At 41.3% G+C, this 20,957-nt stretch overlaps 1 protein-coding gene and 1 long non-coding RNA gene across 2 annotated transcripts in view; one reads left to right on the forward strand and one right to left on the reverse strand.

Moving 5' to 3' along the window:
* LOC109525771 (leucine-rich repeat-containing protein 4C-like) overlaps positions 1 to 7,987 on the forward strand; it is a 57,395-nt gene extending 49,408 nt beyond the window's left edge. The window contains exon 2 of the mRNA XM_019886537.1: positions 3,174 to 7,987. Within this exon, the coding sequence (XP_019742096.1) occupies positions 3,201 to 5,096 (1,896 nt within the window). The 5' untranslated portion in view covers positions 3,174 to 3,200 and the 3' untranslated portion in view covers positions 5,097 to 7,987. The remainder of the gene's footprint in view (positions 1 to 3,173) is intronic.
* LOC109525786 (uncharacterized) lies at positions 5,246 to 12,217 on the reverse strand. The gene is made up of 2 exons (XR_002170205.1): positions 11,868 to 12,217; positions 5,246 to 6,252 (listed from the first exon to the last, which is right to left on the reverse strand). It is a non-coding gene; the product is annotated as an uncharacterized LOC109525786 (long non-coding RNA).
* Positions 12,218 to 20,957: the final 8,740 nt, after the last annotated feature.

Consider the following 20,957-nt stretch of genomic DNA (forward strand, 5'->3'; position numbering starts at 1 on the left):
CCTATCCCAGCTGTCTTTGGGCAGTAGGCGGGGGACACCCTGAACCAGTTGCCAGCCAATTGCAGGGTACATAGACGAACAACTCACGCACACACTCACACCTAGGGACAATTATGAGTGTTCAATCTGCCTGCCACCCATGTTTTTGGAATGAGGGAGGAAACCCACACAGGCACGAAATCGAACCCTGTACCTCTGCACTGTGAGGCCACGTGCATATATGTATATATATATATATAAAAAAAAATATATATATATATAAAGAGAGAGAGAATGGTTGTTTGTCTATGTGTGCCCTGCAATCGACTGGCAACCAGTTCAAGATGTACCCGAAGACAGCTTGTGAGGACATACGGATCAAAAAAAAATGAATGGATGGATGGATGGATAGATTCAATTTTAAGAGAATTTTGGATTGACTCTATTTGCTGTCTTGTATTTTCTTTATGTGCAAAGGCATAACGGCATTTTCCTGTTAAAATCTAAATAGATGGGAACAGTATGAAAAAAGCATATATCCAAGTCTACGGTTTAATAGCTGCATGTGAATAAAACGCAATCATCACGTGATGGACTTTTCAAAAACATTGCAGGTCAACTGAACAAGACACATTTTATCGACCAGTGTTTCTTGCTGTGTGTTTGCTATGTCGAAAAGCTGTGTTTAGGTAGTAGTGCAGAGTGTTTGTGATTCCAGGCAGATAAAATGAGCCCTTGCCAGCGGGAGACCTCATTCCATCTCATTCTCTCCCAGAGCCCTGTCCCTCTGCAGCCTCCAATGCTGCAGTAGCATGGCAGCCTGGCTGGGGAGCAAACAAGCCACATGTACCATGCACCTGTGATATTGATTAATCCAGCCACTCAGCCATTCTGTTCCAATACAATTTCTGCTTCCGTGTTTGTGCTGCAACTGTGTGCGTTTGTGAGGGCAAAAGAGGCAGGTTGAGTCTTTTAGTTATTTGCGTATTAGAGGTGCGTTCAGACATAATCCCAGAGCATGCACTGGTTCACTGAAAACATTCTGAAACTTTGAAAATTTGTCATTCGGCTATTCGGACTGCACCAAAAACAGCGCAAGGCACTTCGCGCTTCAACTGGGAATATGATGCGTTGTGAAATTAATGAGAGCGGAGCAAACTCTACCTCACCGAACACACCCCCTCTCAGAGTTGTGCATGGGTATCAGAGTAAATTTACTAATGTTAGTTAGCTTGCTTTATAATATATATTTTATATATATATATATATATATATATGCAGTTGCATATATGCTTATATTTTATATTTCATTCTGTAAAATGTTCAGTTAATTTTTAAATTTATTTTTGTGCATGCAAATACTTCGTTTTTCTACTTTCTTTCAAAATGTTGCTGCTGTAAATTGCAAATTTCTCCATTGTGAGACAAGTAAAGGTTTTCTTATCTTATATATATGCCTATGAGTTGATGCTAAAAGAAGATGATTAACAGACAAGTTGGGATGTCAGGCTGGAAAGACACTAAAATCGGAAACGAGTGAATTCTAAAAAAAATGTTAACCTACTTTGCTGTATCTGCTCAGCATGTTGCACACGAGATGTTTGGTATACTGTGCTGTGTGTTGATACACGCATAGGTTGCTTGCAGGGCACTACATAATAAGGGGTGCTATCACATCAATCATGCTGTGTATGTACTCAGCGCCATTGTACGTTGTATTTGTTATTTGAATGGCTTGGTCTATTTTGGGTGCTCTGCAAGCAAGCAAGCAAATTCCTAAACACTCATACACTGAATGGATAGTAAGCCTCTGGATAATAAGCTCTCACTTTTTGTTTTTTGTTTTTTTTTTGTTTTTCTTTTTGCTTTAACAACATTGTACAGGCTGATATTCTATCCATCCATTTTCTAATCCGGTCGTCCTCACAACGGTTGCAGGGCATGCTGGAGCCTATCCCAGCCGTCTTTGGGCAGTAGACAGGGTACACCCTGCTAAATCAAACCAGAGTACCCGGAGAAAACCCACGCAGGCACGGGGAGAACATGCAAACTCCACACAGGAAGTCCGGAGCCGGAATTGAACCCTGCATCTCTGCACTGTGAAGCATACGTGCTCAGCAGTCGACCACCGGGCCACCCAGGCTGATATTATTCATTTAATTATTATGGGTTATTTTCTGTGTTCAAAATGAAGTCTTACAAATATTGTCATTTGTAAGTGATGGATAGGGTTTGGGCACGATGAGCACAGACTTCTTCTTACTCCTTTGTAAACAGTGTTTTGTATATGAATCTATTTTTCTTGCCTTTTCATTCATCTTATTTTTATAGTGACAATCATGTTCAAATAAGAATTAATTCATTCATTCTTGCAGAGTAAAGTTACTGTTTTCAACGTCACAATGTTTCCTGTTTCTTCACTCGAAATTCACTATTTGGTTGTTGGTGCTGTGATGAATTGGACTCTAATTACATGTAAATGGGTCATGGCTCCTGTCATGCCAAATGCCAGACAAATGCCAGGTAGGGAACAGTTCTCATCACACTGCATGAGAAATGTTTTGGTTTCTAACATAAATAAAAGGATTGAAGTTCATTTCTATGCAACAATTAAACACCATAGTGTGTGTGTTAGTTTTCCCCAGTTTGATTAAAATAAATGTTTATATTAAAAGTCTAAGACAGAACACCTATCATAAAATGCAGTGTGATTGCAAACCTGAAATTAAGTGTTGTTGGTCTTGCATTATAAAATAATTTTATTGGATCTTTGACACTTATCCAAAGCAGTGGTATCCGGTGAACGTTTATCATAATTTGCATTTTTCGTTTTCATTCTATCATTCTTTGACAATTGTCCCGATGTATCTGGATAGCACTCAATGGAGAAAATGCATTGCCGTTATGTACAGATGAGAACACAAGCATGCTCGTGAGTCCAAAAAAGTTAATGTGCTACTTCAACAGAGAAAAAAGTGGTCTTGTGATGTGTGCACAGCTTATTTACCAACATAGAAATATTTACACTACAAAGTACGTTCATCTTATGAGGGAAATGGGGGGTCTCTGAGCCTTGTCTGCCCACAGTACTTCACAGGAGTGCGAGGCCACATTGGAGTGCAACAACAACTTCAACGATTTCCCAAATGCCGATCCGAGCTTCTCACCAAATTATGTTTCTTTTTGTGTTGCAGAAAACGTAACCAGCAGATGAACTATGAATGCTGAACAAAATGATCTCCTCCTTCCAGCGCCAGACAATGAGAAGTCGTAGACTAAAGGGGGCGCTGTCCAACCCCCTCTTTGTGCTACTCCTGGCCCTTCAGATCTTGGTGGTGGCCGGGCTAGTTCGTGCACAGACCTGTCCTTCTGTCTGCTCATGCAGTAACCAGTTCAGCAAAGTTATATGCACCCGCCGTAGTCTACGGGACGTGCCAGATGGTATCTCGACCAACACCCGTTACTTAAACCTCCAGGACAACCTCATACAGGTTATCAAGGTGGACAGTTTCAAACATCTGCGCCACCTGGAGATTCTGCAGCTGAGCAAGAATCACATCCGCAGCATTGAAATAGGCGCCTTTAATGGACTGACAAGCCTGAACACCTTGGAGCTCTTTGATAATCGACTCACGACAATCCCCAATGGAGCATTCGAGTATTTGTCCAAGCTAAAGGAACTGTGGCTTCGGAACAACCCCATTGAAAGTATACCATCCTATGCCTTCAACCGAGTCCCCTCCCTTCGAAGGTTGGACTTAGGTGAGCTCAAACGTCTCTCCTACATTTCAGATGGAGCCTTCAAGAACTTGAGCAATTTGCGCTATTTGAATTTGGGAATGTGCAACCTGAAGGAGATCCCGAACATCTTACCACTGGTAAGGCTGGAAGAACTGGAAATGTCTGGAAATCAGCTGACCACCGTCAAGCCTAGCTCATTTACAGGATTGGTCAACCTCCAGAAGCTGTGGATGATGCATGCCCAGATCCAAACCATTGAGAGGAATTCCTTTGATGACTTGCAGTCGTTAGTGGAGCTCAACCTCGCTCACAACAACCTTACCTTCCTTCCACATGACCTCTTCACACCCCTGCATCGTATGGAACGGGTCCACCTTCATCACAACCCTTGGAATTGCAACTGCGATATCCTGTGGCTCAGTTGGTGGCTAAAGGAGTCCGTACCCGCCAATACAAGTTGCTGCGCCCGTTGCCACACCCCTACGCTCTTTAAAGGTCGCTACATTGGAGAATTGGATCATAGCTACTTCCAATGTGATGTTCCCGTCATCGTAGAGCCACCCTCCGATTTAAATGTGACAGAGGGCATGGGGGCAGAGCTCAAATGTCGTACGAGCTCCTTGACATCCATCAGCTGGCTCACGCCCAACGGCTCCCTGGTGACACACGGGGCTTATAAAGTGCGACTGTCTGTGCTCAATGACGGCACACTTAACTTTACCAGCGTCACGATGCAAGACACCGGCACGTACACCTGTATGGTCAGCAACACGGCGGGCAACATCTCCGCCTCCGCCGTGCTCAACGTCACTTCTGTGGAAAACAGCGGGGTGACCTATTTTACGACAGTCACAGTGGAGACCATTGAGACCCCAGGTGACGATGGCCACACTCCGCTGCCCCCATTTGGTTGGGTGTCCTCCTCGACCACAAAAACCACCCCGGTTCCAACGAGGACCACGGAGAGGACTTACACCATTCCGGTTCTCGATTTGGATGGAGAGGGAGCCCTCAACGGCCTGGATGAGGTGATGAAAACAACCAAGATCATCATTGGCTGCTTTGTGGCCATCACACTTATGGCTGCTGTGCTGCTCGTTATTTTCTACAAAATGAGGAAGCAGCATAACCAACAGGATCCCGATGGCCCAGCCTCCTCTATGGAAGTCATTACCGTTGAAGAAGAGCTTGCAGGTGTTGCTGCTATTGACAGACACCTATCGCTGCCCCCACTGGAGCACTACAACCACTACAACACCTACAAGAGCACTTATCATCACCCCTCCATGCTCAGTACCATGCACAGCTCTACCACACAGGAACATTTATTGATTCAAGCCTGTTCAAAAGACAACGTACAAGAGACCCAAATCTGATCCTGCATTTCACATACGGTGAAACATGGAACATGAGCAGTTTTAGGAAAACAAAGAAAAAAAAAATACACTGCAATATGACATTAACACAGCAATGACAGTGATAAATCAACATTTGACAAAGGGACCACCATTGATACTTTATTAAGTGTCTTTACAAAAACAAAGATTATTTATTTAAAAACGATGTCTGGTGACTAAAGACAAAAACTAATTGTGATAGCTTTTTAGCTTGTTTTCCTTTCTCGTTTATCGCTCTCGCTCCATCTCGCTGTAATATGGCACGAGGAAAAGAATGGTTTGCCAAATGTGAATATGGAATGTAGGTCTTAAACTGAAACGAATACGAGGTCATTTCATTTTGGTATTTGCTCGCAGCTGTTATGTTTTTGTGTGGGTCACTGTTTCAGTGTTTACAAGCATTCATTTGCTCGTTGTTCAGCGTACGCTGTCCACATTGAGGCAGCCGTCTATACGATTCCCACCACGAGACGAGTTAATTTTCATCATTATGCTGTTCTAACCGCCATTCGGGAGACTCTTTTGATGGAAAAGCTTGTGATGATATCACAGGGAAGCCTGTGTGTCTGAAGACGAAAGCAGTCAAATTAGTGTAGGCGTTTTCCCCGTGGCGCCTAATAGCAGCCATATAGATCATCTCATTGTAATAAAATGAGTAGCACCTCCATTGACTTATTACTTAAACTCCAATTCTTAATGAGGTCCTCCTGTTCGTTTTCTCCCGTTTATCAATCTGCCCACATAATCCCTCCCCTTCTCGTTTACTCCGTGTCCTCATGGTTGTCCTTCTCGGGCTGTCGCCGCTGCTTAATTCAGGGACATTCCCCACCCCTTGCCATGTCTCATTTGTCTCGCGTTAGCCGTCGGCATGTGTCGCACGACGGCAGAATATTGCTTGAGAAAATGAAGGGCAGCATAAGGCAGCAGTCAGTAGTCTCCCTTTTAACCCAGTTATGATGTATGTCCATGCAGTGTCGCGTTACCTCGCCATCACCCTGGGGTCACACAAGCTCATGTGCTGATAGTCCATCTGTTGGTCCAGATAAAGAGGCAAATGAGGCAGCTTTGTAATGTAGTGTGACCCTGTCGGACCAATGCAGACAGGGCTAACAGACTCAGTGAAGCAGCAAGGGACCTGGCACAAAAAAGGGGAGATGGGTTACGTCTCATTAAACTGCATCAGCACTTCATTTGCAGACCAACAGTGGAAAACTGATAACCAAACAGCATTAGACTTTTTCGCCATCGGTTTGCAGAGCAAAGCAGGGCTTAAGAACTTTGCTGTGGAAGCAAACCCTGCTGCTCTGTGTCATTGTTGTCTGACAAAAAAAAAAAAAAATGGATACACTTTGATGCTGCATCATGTATAATCCAACAGAACATTGTCGAGATGCTAATTTTATTCCGTTTTTCGAAAAGGTAAAAGGGTGCACAGTGGGTCTGTCGAGCAGGGATAAACCCACAACGGTCACGAGGGGTCTTCAAACAGAAATGTAGAGGATATGAAGGAAGAGGAATCAAAAATAGATAAGGTATAAGGAGGCAAAACTAGCCATCAGACTGTCACCATGGAAACGGTGACCTTGTGCAAAAACTAAGATGTGGTAGATAATAGATATGCCTTTCACTTGTCTGTAATGGTCGTCTGTTCAACAAGCTTACTTTGATTTCCCAGGGAAGATAACACAGGACCAGCGATTATTTCTAACCATGAAATAATGTAATGGGCATTTAAAGATGGAATAATAGAATTCGAGCAACATATGACATCATCATCGCAGAGCACTCTGCAGCTTCATGTTTTTAAATGAAATAAAGTGAGGCCTGATTTGAAAATGTGACCGCTTTATACTTACGGCTGCCCTTCCTTTCTTGCTTTTAAATTCAGTAAGGGCTGCAACCATATAGCTTATAGGAGGAATATAATAAAGGCCCATCGCTCAAAAACTCATCTGCGTCTAATCAGTTAGTCACACGCATTTTTTTTCATTCGTTCTCAGTAACACATTTGATGGAAGCAAAATATACATTAGGAGACCAATGTGTGGGTGCACACTGCAGAAATGGATTACAAATGTCCGCCTTTCTGCTGGCGTTATGAAAGATGAGGGCATCAATAATAACCTGAAATGTGTGAACCATTCTTTCCCTTTTCCGGTTTTCTGTTTTGGTGCTCAGTTTCTTTTCACTGCTGTTGGTGACTTTTTGATTCAATGTTGACGCTGGCTATAATTAAAACAGTTGGGATTTTGTATTCGTATGTATTTGAGAATGAAGGGTTGAGATTTTTTCTAATTTTTCAGATTTAATGGATTTTTTTTTTTTTTTTTTGCTGCATTGGTAGTATTATTACGTACGTGAGCAAACTGTCCCGATGTGGAGGCTTGTTTTGGGACAAAACTAAGACTGCTGTGTCTGAGTGTTGGACATGAAATACCAGCAGTGTGAGCTTGATTTTTGTGCAAAACCCGAGCCAAGGTGATACAATTCGTCTGAGTTATTCTGCCAACTGTGTACGTCTGGAGAGGGTTACTGGATGTAGGAATACATTCTCTCTCATTTTTGGAGAGAACAACCGTCAAATTGTTATGTTTCTACAAAAAAAAAAAAAAAAAAAAAGAATAAATAATATTTTCAAAAAGGTATTGCAAAAAAATATTAAGCTCATAATTTTACATGTGCTTCAATTGTTTAAAAAATGTTGAAGAAAAAATAAGGGTGGGGGATGGTTGAGGGAATGGGAGCAGCAAGAGACTGTGCTTGTAATAAGTTCAGCTAATTTCTCTGCAGATCATGTCCACCTATTGATACCTGAGATTGTAGTTCATACTGTACATGAATATGAATAAAATGCTTTTTTTTTTTCCTAATGGCTTTCACGGAGCATATCATCATGATGTTGTCAGTATTTTGTTCTCTCATTTTCCGATGAACACACTGGTATAAATATTCAAGCAGAAAGAAATTGCGCAGACTGCATAATTTATGGATCTACACTTTGAAGAGACATGCTATAGCTTTTACAATTATATCACGATGAGCTTTCTCTGCGAGGCAAAGGCAGTGATATTTCTCTTGTCGCATACTGGTAGACGTTTAATCCTCTAGGAATCTCTACCGTGGAAATTTGATTCTATAGCAAATCACAGCTGGATACGAAACAGAACAAATAAGTTCTTACATTTGCTTTTAATGTGCTCCTAAGATTGGTAATAAAACAGAATAAAGCTACACACAAGTGCTTGAATGCACTGGAAGATTGTGAATGTTCTGATTTCCTCCACGGTTAGCAATGCAAACTACAATAAACAAGAATCAACATACATCAATAAGAGGAGTGGAGACCAACAGAAAGAAGCTGGACAGCTAGGTTAGTGTGTACTTGTTGATATTGGCAAAATGACTTGCAAATGTTTACATAGCAAGATATTGGAAGGTACCTTCCTCTGAAATCACATCTGTTCTTTTACAATCATCACTTATTTTAGACCTTCACGCAATGTCACTCAAGATTTCAATCGTGTATGAATCAATAAAATGGAGTATAAAAAAATTAATTTATTTTGTTGAACCTGTTGTCATGGGACTTAATGAGTGCCACCGCTCAGCAGATTCAAATTCAATCAATGAGCAAAATATGCTGCTCAGTTTGGACTGTTGAGCTTTTAAAATAAGCCTCGCTAATGGTATTTAAGCATTCTATCAGATGGCTCTGATGTCATCCCCATGCTGGAACAGTGCCTAGGAGGGGGATAATTATAATTACGCTCATGCGTTTTTGGGAGATTTTCTATTCATTTCTGATATTGGCATTCTTCAGCAGCCACACACAATTTTCATGGGAACTGTCATTCTTAGTTTCACTCATAATTTTGAGTCATTTGATGCAATTGCAAATATACCGACTGATAGGTTCAGCCCTCTTAAAGAGTGGCCATTCGTTGCTTCTAACAGAATGCTGCTTTGTAGTCACTGGAGTGCTACCACATTCAAAAAAGGGAAATAAATGCAGCAAAAACAAACAAAAAAGATGAAAAAAAAAAAAAATTTTGTAGTCACTGGAGCGCTACCACATTCAAGATAGTGGAAATAAATGCAGCAAAAACAAACAAAAAAAGATGAAAAAAAAACACATGGTATTTCGTTGTTCTTGTAAATGTCTCCTTTAAGAAGATCTCTGCTCAGAGGAGGCTCGTTCGAAGAGTAGACTGCCAGGTTGAACGGATCATCAGCAAGCTGTGAAACAGATGGTTTGCCACGTGACAGTTGTCCATAATCAAGGTTCTAATAACACCTGTGACACATGAAAGGTGGCTAGAAAGATGGGAACATGCTCATCTTGAAATGTGGAGACTAATTTTAATTGTGTTTAATGCACACCATGTTTGCACTGAGGATTGAGAGGAAAGAAACTTCATCTGTGCTGCATGTTATACATAAAGCATATTTGACAATAAAGATGACCTTGACCTTGAAAATATCAAACCTTGGGGTTGCGATCAAATTGCGCATTTTCTAAGAAGAGTAAACGGAAGAGTGACACTTGCAATCACAATGACTCAGAAGTGATTTCTTACTGCCTTGAAATACAGTGATGCATCCGCCCCTTTTCTATACCACTTATCCTCATTTGGGTCATAGGTGAGTTTGAGACTATTCCAGCTGACTTTGGGTGAGAGGTGGCATACACTCTGGACTGGTCGCCAGCCAATCACAGGGCACCGAATCAAGCAACAAGAGAGATTGGCGACTAACCCTGTTGATTAAAGGTGGTAGGTAGCAAGAAATGATTGCAGGTCATTTTGTGAATGGGAATGACCGAGAATCAAAGCATGAGAGTCAGCTGTGTCAAGCACTACATTATTAAGTGCCCTCTAATTACATTTTTCGTTGGCACATTTAGGAGAGAATTTTTAATTCTGCTTTCACCACACGCATTGCTAATTTCTTCTTGGATGACATGAATAAAGCAGTAATGCATGAGGTCATATCAGAACATTGTTTTTTCAACAACAAACTCTGTACTAAGCCATCCGCAGTGGCTTAATTACTTGGAGTGAGTGGAGCGCAGTTCTCGCAATTTCACAGTCATCATCTTAATTCTTCATGAATTCTCATCTTCACTTGACCACGTCATGTTTTCAACTGAAGTGGTTAGCAAAAGACGTCGGCTTTAATGTTTTTGACGATTCAAGCGTAGACCTCAACAGTGCTGGTGGCTCGGTTGCCAAAGGCACAAATGCAATTCCTTCATGTTGGTTGCACTTGATGTAACACTTCTCTCATCCACAAACAATTCCATAAGGGGAAAATGTTTTTATAGCGTGCTTTTAAATGCTCAGTTTTTCAAGACCTTATTGTAATCGTGGCTCATCACACCAGGTTCTTGATGGATGGCTGCAAACTGTCAGAGGCCGGATTATTTATTTACTTATTTTTACATGGCAGTAATGAGTATCAGGTCAGGAGAAAGAGCACATAACAGCTAACGTAAGCTGTACTAGTGACATGATAACAATGTACTGTACGGTCAAAAACGTGAGTGTTTGGGAATTACTTGGATTTCTGCATAAATTAGTAAGATTTGACTGTGTCAAATGTGAATCGATCGTCGTGTTGTCATTATCTCGTTATCTGTCTGTTTGCTGTGTTGCAGTTTTGTTTCCTCAATAGCTTGGGTTGTGTGTGTGTGTGTGTGTTTTTATGTTTTTTTATGTCTGTGTAGACTGTCAGATATACAGTACTTGTTTTTGGAAATTTCAGCAGTGTGCTGTACTTGGACATTGTCGGGTATTTTGCAAAGCTACCCAAATGTTGATCTGAATTTTCAAGTTCTAACGACAGTCATTGTTCTTTCTTCGGTTTGTCATTCGTTTTGAATGTGTGACACACCTAAAAGATGCATTTTTTTCCATAAATGTAGTACTTTTGCTCCTCTTAATAAATATGATTTGAACCGGCAGCATAGAGGAATACAATCGCGAGTAACATGTCTGCCACACAGCTGAGTCAGGTGGTTGAAACTCAGACACCCCTGTGTGAAGTTTGCATGTTCTCAGTGAGCTTGCGGGAGTTTCTCCCACATTCTAGAAAATTGCACGCTCAGTTCATTCAAGACCCCAAACAAGTCTGGGAACGAGCAGAGAACCAAGCATGTTCTTGCTGTCATTTTAGCTTCACCAGCTGACTGCTGCGTTTGCCGCCACGGCGATGGCGCTTCAGAAAGCGCCTGAACACGGAGGAGATCAGCCGGTATGTCAGCCAGCGACAGAGAAAACGTCTTCCCACCACCATGCTCAAAGGCACCCGAAATGTTCATGTTTTGTTGAAAATTCCATTAAGACTGGCAATCAGAAGCAAGCAGAGACTCAGTCAGTATAGCAACAAGCACTGTGAACAGAAAATAGAGCCGATGCAGCAGGAGGGTCGCCACGCAGACTGGCTCACTGTCCGCCAAATTGTACTCCCTTGATTTGACTGTTGCCAGGATTAATAGGCGGGGAATTCATATATGTATGTAGATATCAAATGCAAAAAGTAAATCAGAATGGCTCACGTTGTTACTGGCTGGTCCTCACTTGCAAGATTAACTTGTCATCCTGTGTCATCGTCACCCGCTTGCTTCATCACCAGCCCGGGGCTTTGGGGGGGGGCTTTTTTTGGCCCTCTTGGAGCCATGCCAGCATTTATGGGTTCAACCGTTTTCAACCAAGGACTGCATAAATAACTCCTTTCAAAGATTCTACTCACCCTAATATGTTTACATTCTTCACGGTTCATTCTTCTTCATTTCCTTTCTCTGCCAACACATTTCGACTCGTGAGGCTGTCTCGCGACGGACAGGCGTGTATCACAAAGCGCAAGAGAGAAATAGAACAAAAGAGGGTACAATGGGCTCATGTGAAGTCCAGGTACAACATCAAAAGTCCCATCTAGAGGCTGAAATTGAGAAGTGCTGGGACTCCGTACTGCTGCCTACTTAAAGCACTGATTGGAGGTACTTTTAGAGCTGTTTGGTGCGAGGAAGGTTTCACATCAGGATTTCTGAGAACACAAAACTCACAATTGGCATGTGCTTTTCGTCAGCTTTGCTAACACCTCCAATCTCGTCACATTAATTGGAGTCTATGTTGGCTGACACCTGACGCCAATTAGATCTTTGGGTGATCATCAGCCTTGGGATTCACTTTTTTTTTTCCACCTTGTTCTCTGAATGTTAATGTGTCTATTAAAGTCGTGAAAAAAATGTAATCATTTGTGTAGTATCACTTTACACACACCGTCTACAATTGTGACTTACGTAGATGTAGAACAAATCACATTTTCGGACCAATTTCTACAGAAAATTAGGTAAATCCAATGTGTTTACAAACTGTACCTGTTTTTTTGCAAATTTAGATACCCCTTGTACAGGTGAGGATTCAAAGTAACCTGTCTAACAGCATTTACATTCAAATGTATTCATCAATTTTCTATGCCACCCACTTTTTTTTCTTGAAGTCTGATCTGCATTAATGTCTCATCTTGCTTATTTGCATTCGTGTAGGACTAAGGAAATATGAAAGAAAAATCATTTTACTAAAAATTAAAGGACTTGGACTCTAAAATTATGTTGACAGAATAGTTTTCTTTCTTTCCGTTTTGTGTGCAATAATCTTGGTGGCAACAGTGATGTTTCACAGATTTTTTTTTTAACCACATGGCATTAAATTATCTTGAGGCTTGAGTTTCATTGTCATGATGTATTAATTTAGTAGTTGTTGTACACTTTTAATGCTAGCTCTGCTTTATGGGAATGGTTAAGTAAAATCTGTTGGGATTAGGAGTCCTATGAATACATTGTTGTGATTTTTATGTTTTTATCCTTATACGAATGAAGGTGCTTAAATCTTAAGTGTCACACTTTGCTCTCTATTAAAGAAAATATGATTATAATGTAATTGAGGGCAGACAAGCCATGCGATGCCATTGATGGAGAAAGTGAGGTGGACCACCTTTTCACATCAGGATTTATTCAATTGTGTGTTTCATTAAAAAGAACAGAAAAACAGCTCCAGAGAATAGATCCACTAACATCAACAGAGCTCCAGAAATTATTATTACTCTCAGTTTTTTTTTTTTTGCTTTAAAGTTATATTGCTGAGCAATATAGTACCATATTCCTATTCCTTTAATTCATATTTCTCAAGTTGACATTCTTACACCATTTAAAACTAATTCAGGAATATATACTCAACATCAATGGCTCCTCAGAACTTGAGTCGTTTTTTTTCACTGAATAGTTATTTTTACTGAGGTTACTATTTGGAGGACGACTTTTGACTTTTACTTGAGTCCCATTATTCGCAAGTATCAGTCTTCCAACTTGTGTCCAATTTTTGGCCTGCTGAGGACATGCCTATGCACGATTTCGAGTCTTGAATTAACTGAGCACGCATGTGTTTGGAACGTGAGAGGAAGCCGGAATACCTAAAGAAAACCCACACAAGCACGGGGAGCACATGCAAACTCCACACAGGAAGGCCACAGCCTTGAGCCTCAGAACTGTGAGGTAGACATGCCAACCACTGAATATGTGTGTGTGTCAGATTTTATTGAAATTGAAATGCCGAAGCTAAGAGCTCAACACATTCAGTCATAAACCAATCTTTGTCGCTGCTGAGCGCTGCTCTAATGCTCAAGGGCAGAACACACTTAACTATAAACAGCCAAGTACAAGAGACCAATGTAGAGGTACCGTACAGTTACATAATATATACACATCGCATGTCGCTTTGACACGTCTGCAATATGGACTGAATGGACACAACAGTTTCGGAAAGTCGTTCTTCTAGATGGTGCTTGATAACAAAACGCTGATGTCAGCCAATGCCCTTTAGGCGAGAGGAGGACACTGTTTTACTTCCTTAGCGATGGCCTGTGCGGTCGGTAAACAAGAAACACAAACAGTTCTGATCATGTCAACTAACATGATGAAAAAATAAAATGTAACATCAACTCTATGATATAATTTCATCATTTAATGAACCAATATTTCCAGTATTTTTGATCAAAAATGTCATTGTCAGAGCCCGAGCAGTGACACATGCTTTGTGCATCTCCCTCACAGCCAGAGATCCCCGGTTTGAATCTCAGCCAGGTTTCTTCTTGGTGGGGATTGCATGTTCCCCCGAGGTTTGGATATCGCCGGCTTCCTACCACATACCACAAACATCCATGGAAGATAACTGAAGACTTTTCATTTCCCATCAGTGTGAATGTGAGTGTTAACGGATGACTGCTCAGCTCAAAATCAGGAAAGATGCGCTCCAGCTCACATGTGGCCTGGACAGCATTCACCCTGTTTTGTAGAACAAAATATGACAACCCCCAACTTGTCCCTGCAAAGTTAAAAACACAAAAAATTTTGAAACGTCTGTAAAAATTAGAACACAAATCGAGAAAAATGTGTGTCTAAAGACCTCACAGGATAAATGTTCCATCTACTGTGGCTTTGCTAAATGGTGCACGCAAAATGGATGACCTTTTTTTCTTTTTCTTGGATAAAGAACCATCAGGAAAGTGAAGCCAAATACATTGCATATAAAAAGGAAATTATTCCATGTTGGCAAAGTCTTAAGAAGACAAGTTGTGTCAATCTACTGCATACACCGCTTGGAGGAGTGTAACTCTGCTGCAGCGATAGCCCCTGTGAGCTCCAATGCACCAGGAGTGTCTTTTGCTAAACAGGTGGCTACCTGCATTGGCAGCCTTGCTTGGCAGTGGGAGCAGTCGCCTCTGCCCTTTTCTTTGCTTTGATGAGCTGGCAGGCAAGGAGCTGCAACACCAGCAACAGTTTAGCCTCTCGGTTGAGCACCGGTTTAGCAAGCAATGATCACCAGATTATCTTGGTTATTTCTGTCATCATGACAGCAAAGCCTGAATGAATTATCGATCGGCACTACTGCACTTGCATGCATGATGAATGCAAGACCATTCGCACAGTAAAAATGGATCACGGCATCATATGGAAGATTAGAGAGAGAATGGTTGAAACTGTGAACAGCTCCAATCAAATTCTCTTTGCATTCGGACAAAAAAAAAAAAAATGGTTCTCTCTACTCGCTAGAAAAGTAGGCTACTTCACTTGATGATGCTTTTGCATGTCAGTCACTTCTGTTCCTTGGGACTACTGAAATGAAGTGAAGGGGATGGTACAGTATATAATCCTCATGATATCAATCCAAAATTAAGAGTTGTTACACAGTCTCCTGGATTCTATTATAATAAAAATTCTGTAATAACAATCTGCACTTGTGTTGAATTTCACACATTCTAAATGAGATCATCCAAATGAGAATTTTTTTTTTTTTTCTAATAAAAATTCTGTAATAACAATCTGCACTTTTGTTGAATTTCACACATTCTAAATGAGATCATCCGAATGAGAATTTTTTTTTTTATGAAGCCACACTGATTCTTACATCATGATCAATCAATCAATCACGTTTTATTTACATCGCACTTTTCATACACAGAAATGCACCTCAAAGTGGTGTGTAATAAAAAAACCCAAAATACAACGACCTTCCCTTTCCCTCCTAACATACACAGAATCTGATCAACTGTTGGCATTACATTATACATGCAGTTCAATTTATGTTGTGAGTTAATAAATGAATAACATCGAAAAAGGAATGGGTAAAGAGTATCTATTTTTCTTTCTTGCCAGCCAGGGATTGTTATGCTGTTCTTTTTCAAGTGTGAGGATGTCACGGGAGCATTTCTCAGATGCGAATGAGTACTGGATGTGAATGCCTTTTGCAAAACACAGACAGACTGAGGACAAAGAATTTGAGTGTGTGAGTCCCTCACAGAAAGCTCAGCTCAGGGGGTTCTGCTTTATACTTGTCCTGTTTGTTCACTTTGTTTGTTTTGACAAAAACCTTGATAAATTATTGAGATTATTTTGTTGTTTCTATTTATTTTTCAAGTTATTGTTTTTAGGTTCAAATTGATTTGAGTCACATACAGTCCTAATGGTCGACGAATACGATAATTGTTTTGTTGTTGGTAGTTTCAAGTTTGATGAAAATATTTTAAGATTTTTCTGTTTGGCCCCTGAGGATTGCCATCTTATTGTAGTCATGGGGGGGTTCATGTTTCAGTGAGCCTCAAAGTACAACGTGGCCAACGTGGCAGCAGTCGGCACATCAGGCTTTGCCATTTGTTTGCTTTTGCGACTTCCATCCCCTGTCTTCTGCACTGATTTGCTAGCTCACAGCCAATCAGTGCTCATGATCAATCATTTCAGACAATGTTGCCTATTCATATTTAATTGGTAAATGGGATTTCACTTGTTTAGCGCTTTTCTACCTTAGGCAATCACACTGCTTGAACACTGTTTCCTCATTCACCGACTGATAAAGCAGAATCAGGAGCAACTGGCAACTGGGGGGGGGGGCAGTATGTTGCTCAAGGGCACTTCAACATGGTCACAATTGCCGGAGATCGAACCCCCAACCTCTGGGTTGGGAGACAACCACTCTACTGTACGCCTGAGCTATGCCTATCCCTGGTGAAAATGGATCGGTGACAGCTGACTCATGCGGATGGTGCAAGACACGTGGCGGACGTGCCCTGATGGCCGACCCTGAATTTGCTGTGTTCAGACTTCTCTAACTATACCAGGGTTGTCTTCGGGTGGGACATCCAAGGTGGGCATGTCTTAAAAGTGCAATTTATTTCTTGGTGTTGGACAATGCTAACAACCCAATCTCATGAAGAATCAATAACAACAACAACAACTGCAAAATGGCCTCAAATGATTTGTATGTCCGATGCCCCCTTCACATTTCCGTTGTCCCCTCATGTAGGCCTGCCTGGAACCAGCCCCGAACTCCAAAGTCATAACCAGAAAACAACAGAAAACAACAGTGACATAAATATGATGTGTCATAATCTTTGGAACATCCTTTGCATTTTCGCTGATTCCAGTATTTTGTGGTAAAGAGCAGGAAAGGTAATCTATAAAATCAGCTGGCACCCGCACAAAAGGTAATGTCGCGTGGAATGGTAATATGATTCATTTAGCGTGAATTCCTTCATTTTAAGTAGTGCCACAGCAGGTGGGATGATGAACAGAGGATTAAGGAAGACAAGATTAAATAAAGCCTCATTGGAAGTTGTTCAGTGAAAAGCAGGATTCATCTTTGCAGTGGTGCTGGGCTGTTAAAAAACATAAATTGGCAGAGACAGCTTTTTAGCTTAATCTGCTGTCGCTTCTAATGTCATCTGAGATCTGACTTAAAACCTTGACACGACCTACGTTACAGTGTATAGTTGGGAGAGAAATACTAAACCAAAAAGAAAAAAAAAGACTGTATAGAACATTGTTTTTATGTGAATATGACTATTCTGATTCAGAAATGAGCTGTTGCCTAGCAACACCTGCTGTGAGTGGAGAAAGACAGAGGGAGAACAGCTGTTGGACATATAAGTGAATGGAAAGAATCCATACAACATCAAGCAAACTATATTTCTTCTTACAAAAAGAAATGTTTTTACACAGCTGACAACACTGGTTCCGTTCCAGAGAATGATAAAGAAGAATGTCAACTGAAGTGCATGAAAAGTACTGTGAAGTCTGGATGTGCATTAGTTAGCAATCCTGAGGGCAATTTCATCATGTTTGCATGCGCTAAGAGTCGACAAAATTTCTTACAGCAGCCATCAGATTAAGCAATGTGTCAAGCAAGCTGGTCGACCTGTTAAAGGGCCAAGGGACATAATGAAGCATTTTCATAAATCTTCTAGTCTATGACTAGAAAAATTATACATATTTTTTTCCAAAATGATCGGCAGTGCATTTCAGACCTCAATCTTCAGTGAGAAACGAAGTGATCTCTGCTATCACATTACAAAGAATATAGAAAATGCAATATAAGCACAGCCACCCTTGACAAAATATTAACTCATGCGTTTCAGCTGTATGTCACGCCCCAATTTTTTTTTTTCTTTTGAGGGGAGGGGTGGCAGTGGGTCGGCAATGGTGGCGGTGGTGTGAATGTGTGTTTGTGAGTGTGTGTGTGTGTATATATCCATCCATCCATTTTCCGAACCGCTTGATCCTCACTAGGGTCGCGGGGGGTGCTGGAGCCTATCCCAGCTCACTTCGGGCAGTAGGCGGGGGACACCCTGAATCGGTTGCCAGCCAATCGCAGGGCACACAGAGACGAACAACCATCCACGCTCACATTCACACCTAGGGACAACTTAGAGTGTTCAATCAGCCTACTATGCATGTTTTTGGAATGTGGGAGGAAACCGGAGTACCCGGAGAAAACCCACGCAGGCCCGGGGAGAACATGGTGTTGGGGTTTGGACATTCGCGCATGACATACAAGGGATGCCCAGGCCGAACTGACGTCTTTCATGGCCCCCCAAGTTTTTTGTGACGGGGGTGCATGTGTAATTTAGTACGATATGTCGTGTCAAGGTCTGAGCGTTCCCTCCTATTAGTCAGATGTCACAGATTGCAATGCATCCCCTTATGCTAAATGGGCCCTCTCTACGATGAATGAGGCCCTACACACAGTGCATGATCTGGGTGCAGGGAGGGGATGGCTCTAAATATAAGTTTGTATAGTATTACAGAGAGACACCAGCATTTCCTGTGTTTGGGATGGATACCATAATAGCGGTTATTCACAAATGGTAAATAAAGTGCAAGTATATACGCGTTTCCGTCACAGGTTCCAGAATGGCCTGGCCCCACTCTGCCCCATATCCAGTTTCATTTTTTTGAAACAAATCACACAACAAAATTTGAGTCCAATCTGACTCTCTTATCCTAAATAAAGATCTGAAAATGCAAATTGCTTGAGATGCAAATGTGTAGTGACAGACAATGTTAAATTTTTTTGTGCTCATGCGCACCTGCACACCTCTTATGAGTCCACCATTATGTAGCGCTTTATCCACACCGTCTGGTACTCAAAGCACTTCAGTTACACACATCCACAGCCGTACAGGCTGCTGCCATGCAAGGCACTTCCAGGCCCACTGGGAGCAAAACAGGGTTCAGTGTCAAGGACGCGTCAACCATGGACAATCAGAGCGGGGTTCAAACCCGCCATCGCTCATTTGCTGGACGACCTGCTCTCTCAACTGAGCTACAGCCGTCCACTAATAAAGCAAGAAATATAGTTAACACTTATCTCAACCAGTCCTACACCAAAATATCATTAGGATTAGTTCCCAATCAATATTTATGTCATAACATGACCAAACATAGGACTTACAGTATATAAAATACATCATGGTCAGCAGGGATGATGATTATTTATAGATTATAAAATGCATCACCTTCTTTTCTCCTTTGAGCAAGTAAGTTAAATAAGTGTGTAGTCAGAGCTAGCAAGCTGTACCTCTCGTACATGCTGCAGTGGAAGTGCTGAATAAATCACTTTCCAGGTTGAAACTAGCCAGCCAGCATCAGTGTTGGCCGACCTATCCTCACAATGTCGATTTTTATTGAAACATCCCCCATGAAAATGAATTTGAAAACGTCCACATTCGTCCTCCTCCGTCACACACTGTGGAAATCGTAAGAGTATTTAATTAGTGGACGGGAAAATGCTGACATCACTGGACTAAGCGTTTGAGGGGGCCAAGTTTAGTTCATCTAAAATCTGATTGGTTACGAAATAACAGCAATTGCTTGATAGCATGTGTCATGGGCCAATACCCGTAGCACTGAATGCCCTGAGCAGATTGCAATGACCTGACAAGAAATAGAAGACAAAATCCGATTGGTCAAAAATGTCTAACATTCATACTCAGCCTACTTGAAGCTGGCCAGCCAAGACACACGCCATAAATGAAGATAATAGACTGTTGCAAATGAATTAATATAATTTCATGTCATTTCCAAATATAGGTCAATGCTTGTGATAGTTTTTAGGCCAGCAGACAAGGCCCTGACTGCACCCCACTGCTAAAATATCTACAGTACATCTATCGATGTATTGTATATCAACTTCTGCCTATATATCACACGTATTGTATAACCTGACAGATAAACCAATGAGACGATCACGGTTCCTTCTGCACTGTCAACATTTTTCAGACTGATCAATTGGCACTTTATCCGGACTATTCAGACAGCACTGGAATTACCTGTATTTTATTCCATATTCAAAAGTCTTATATTATAAATTCGGTTTAACATTTCTATCTGTCTATCTATCTATCTATCTATCTATCTATCTATCTATCTATCTATCTATCTATCTATCTATCTATCTATCTATCTATCTAAATCACATTTGCAAAAAAAAAGAAAAAAATGTGCATCCTTTCATCCATCTCCAGTAGGTATGATGTATTTTGAATTGTTTCAGTGAATTCCACGCAAGCCCACACATATCTGTGCACGGCAAATTCGGATACCCTGCTCTATGTGAACGGGGTGGATCTTATTAGAGCGGAAATACATCACCAGGGATTGGCTGAGTGAGGATTTGTAGTCACCTTAAGATGCTTTTGTTCTTAATTACACCCTCTGCCCCCTCGACACCCTTGGCAACGTGCTTTAAAGTGTGCTGCATTAAGTAAAATGGAACATGCCACTGAGGATATACTGTACAGTGCTGCAAATCCATACTGATACCAAGATAATCCTCTACATGGGGCAGATAGAAGGAGAGTGAGTATACCGGAGAGCCGCAGTAACGGAGGAGGAGGAGAGTGGGATCAGAATTCAGCATTCACCTCCAGAACTTGAAGTAAGCACTTTCCTTGCTTTAGATTCTGGAGTCGTGCCGAATTCTAGCCAAAGACCGTCTCACCTATTAAAGG

The sequence above is a fragment of the Hippocampus comes genome, unplaced genomic scaffold, assembly GCF_001891065.2.
Source record: "Hippocampus comes isolate QL1 unplaced genomic scaffold, H_comes_QL1_v1.1 scaffold261, whole genome shotgun sequence".
Lineage (NCBI taxonomy): Eukaryota > Metazoa > Chordata > Actinopteri > Syngnathiformes > Syngnathidae > Hippocampus > Hippocampus comes.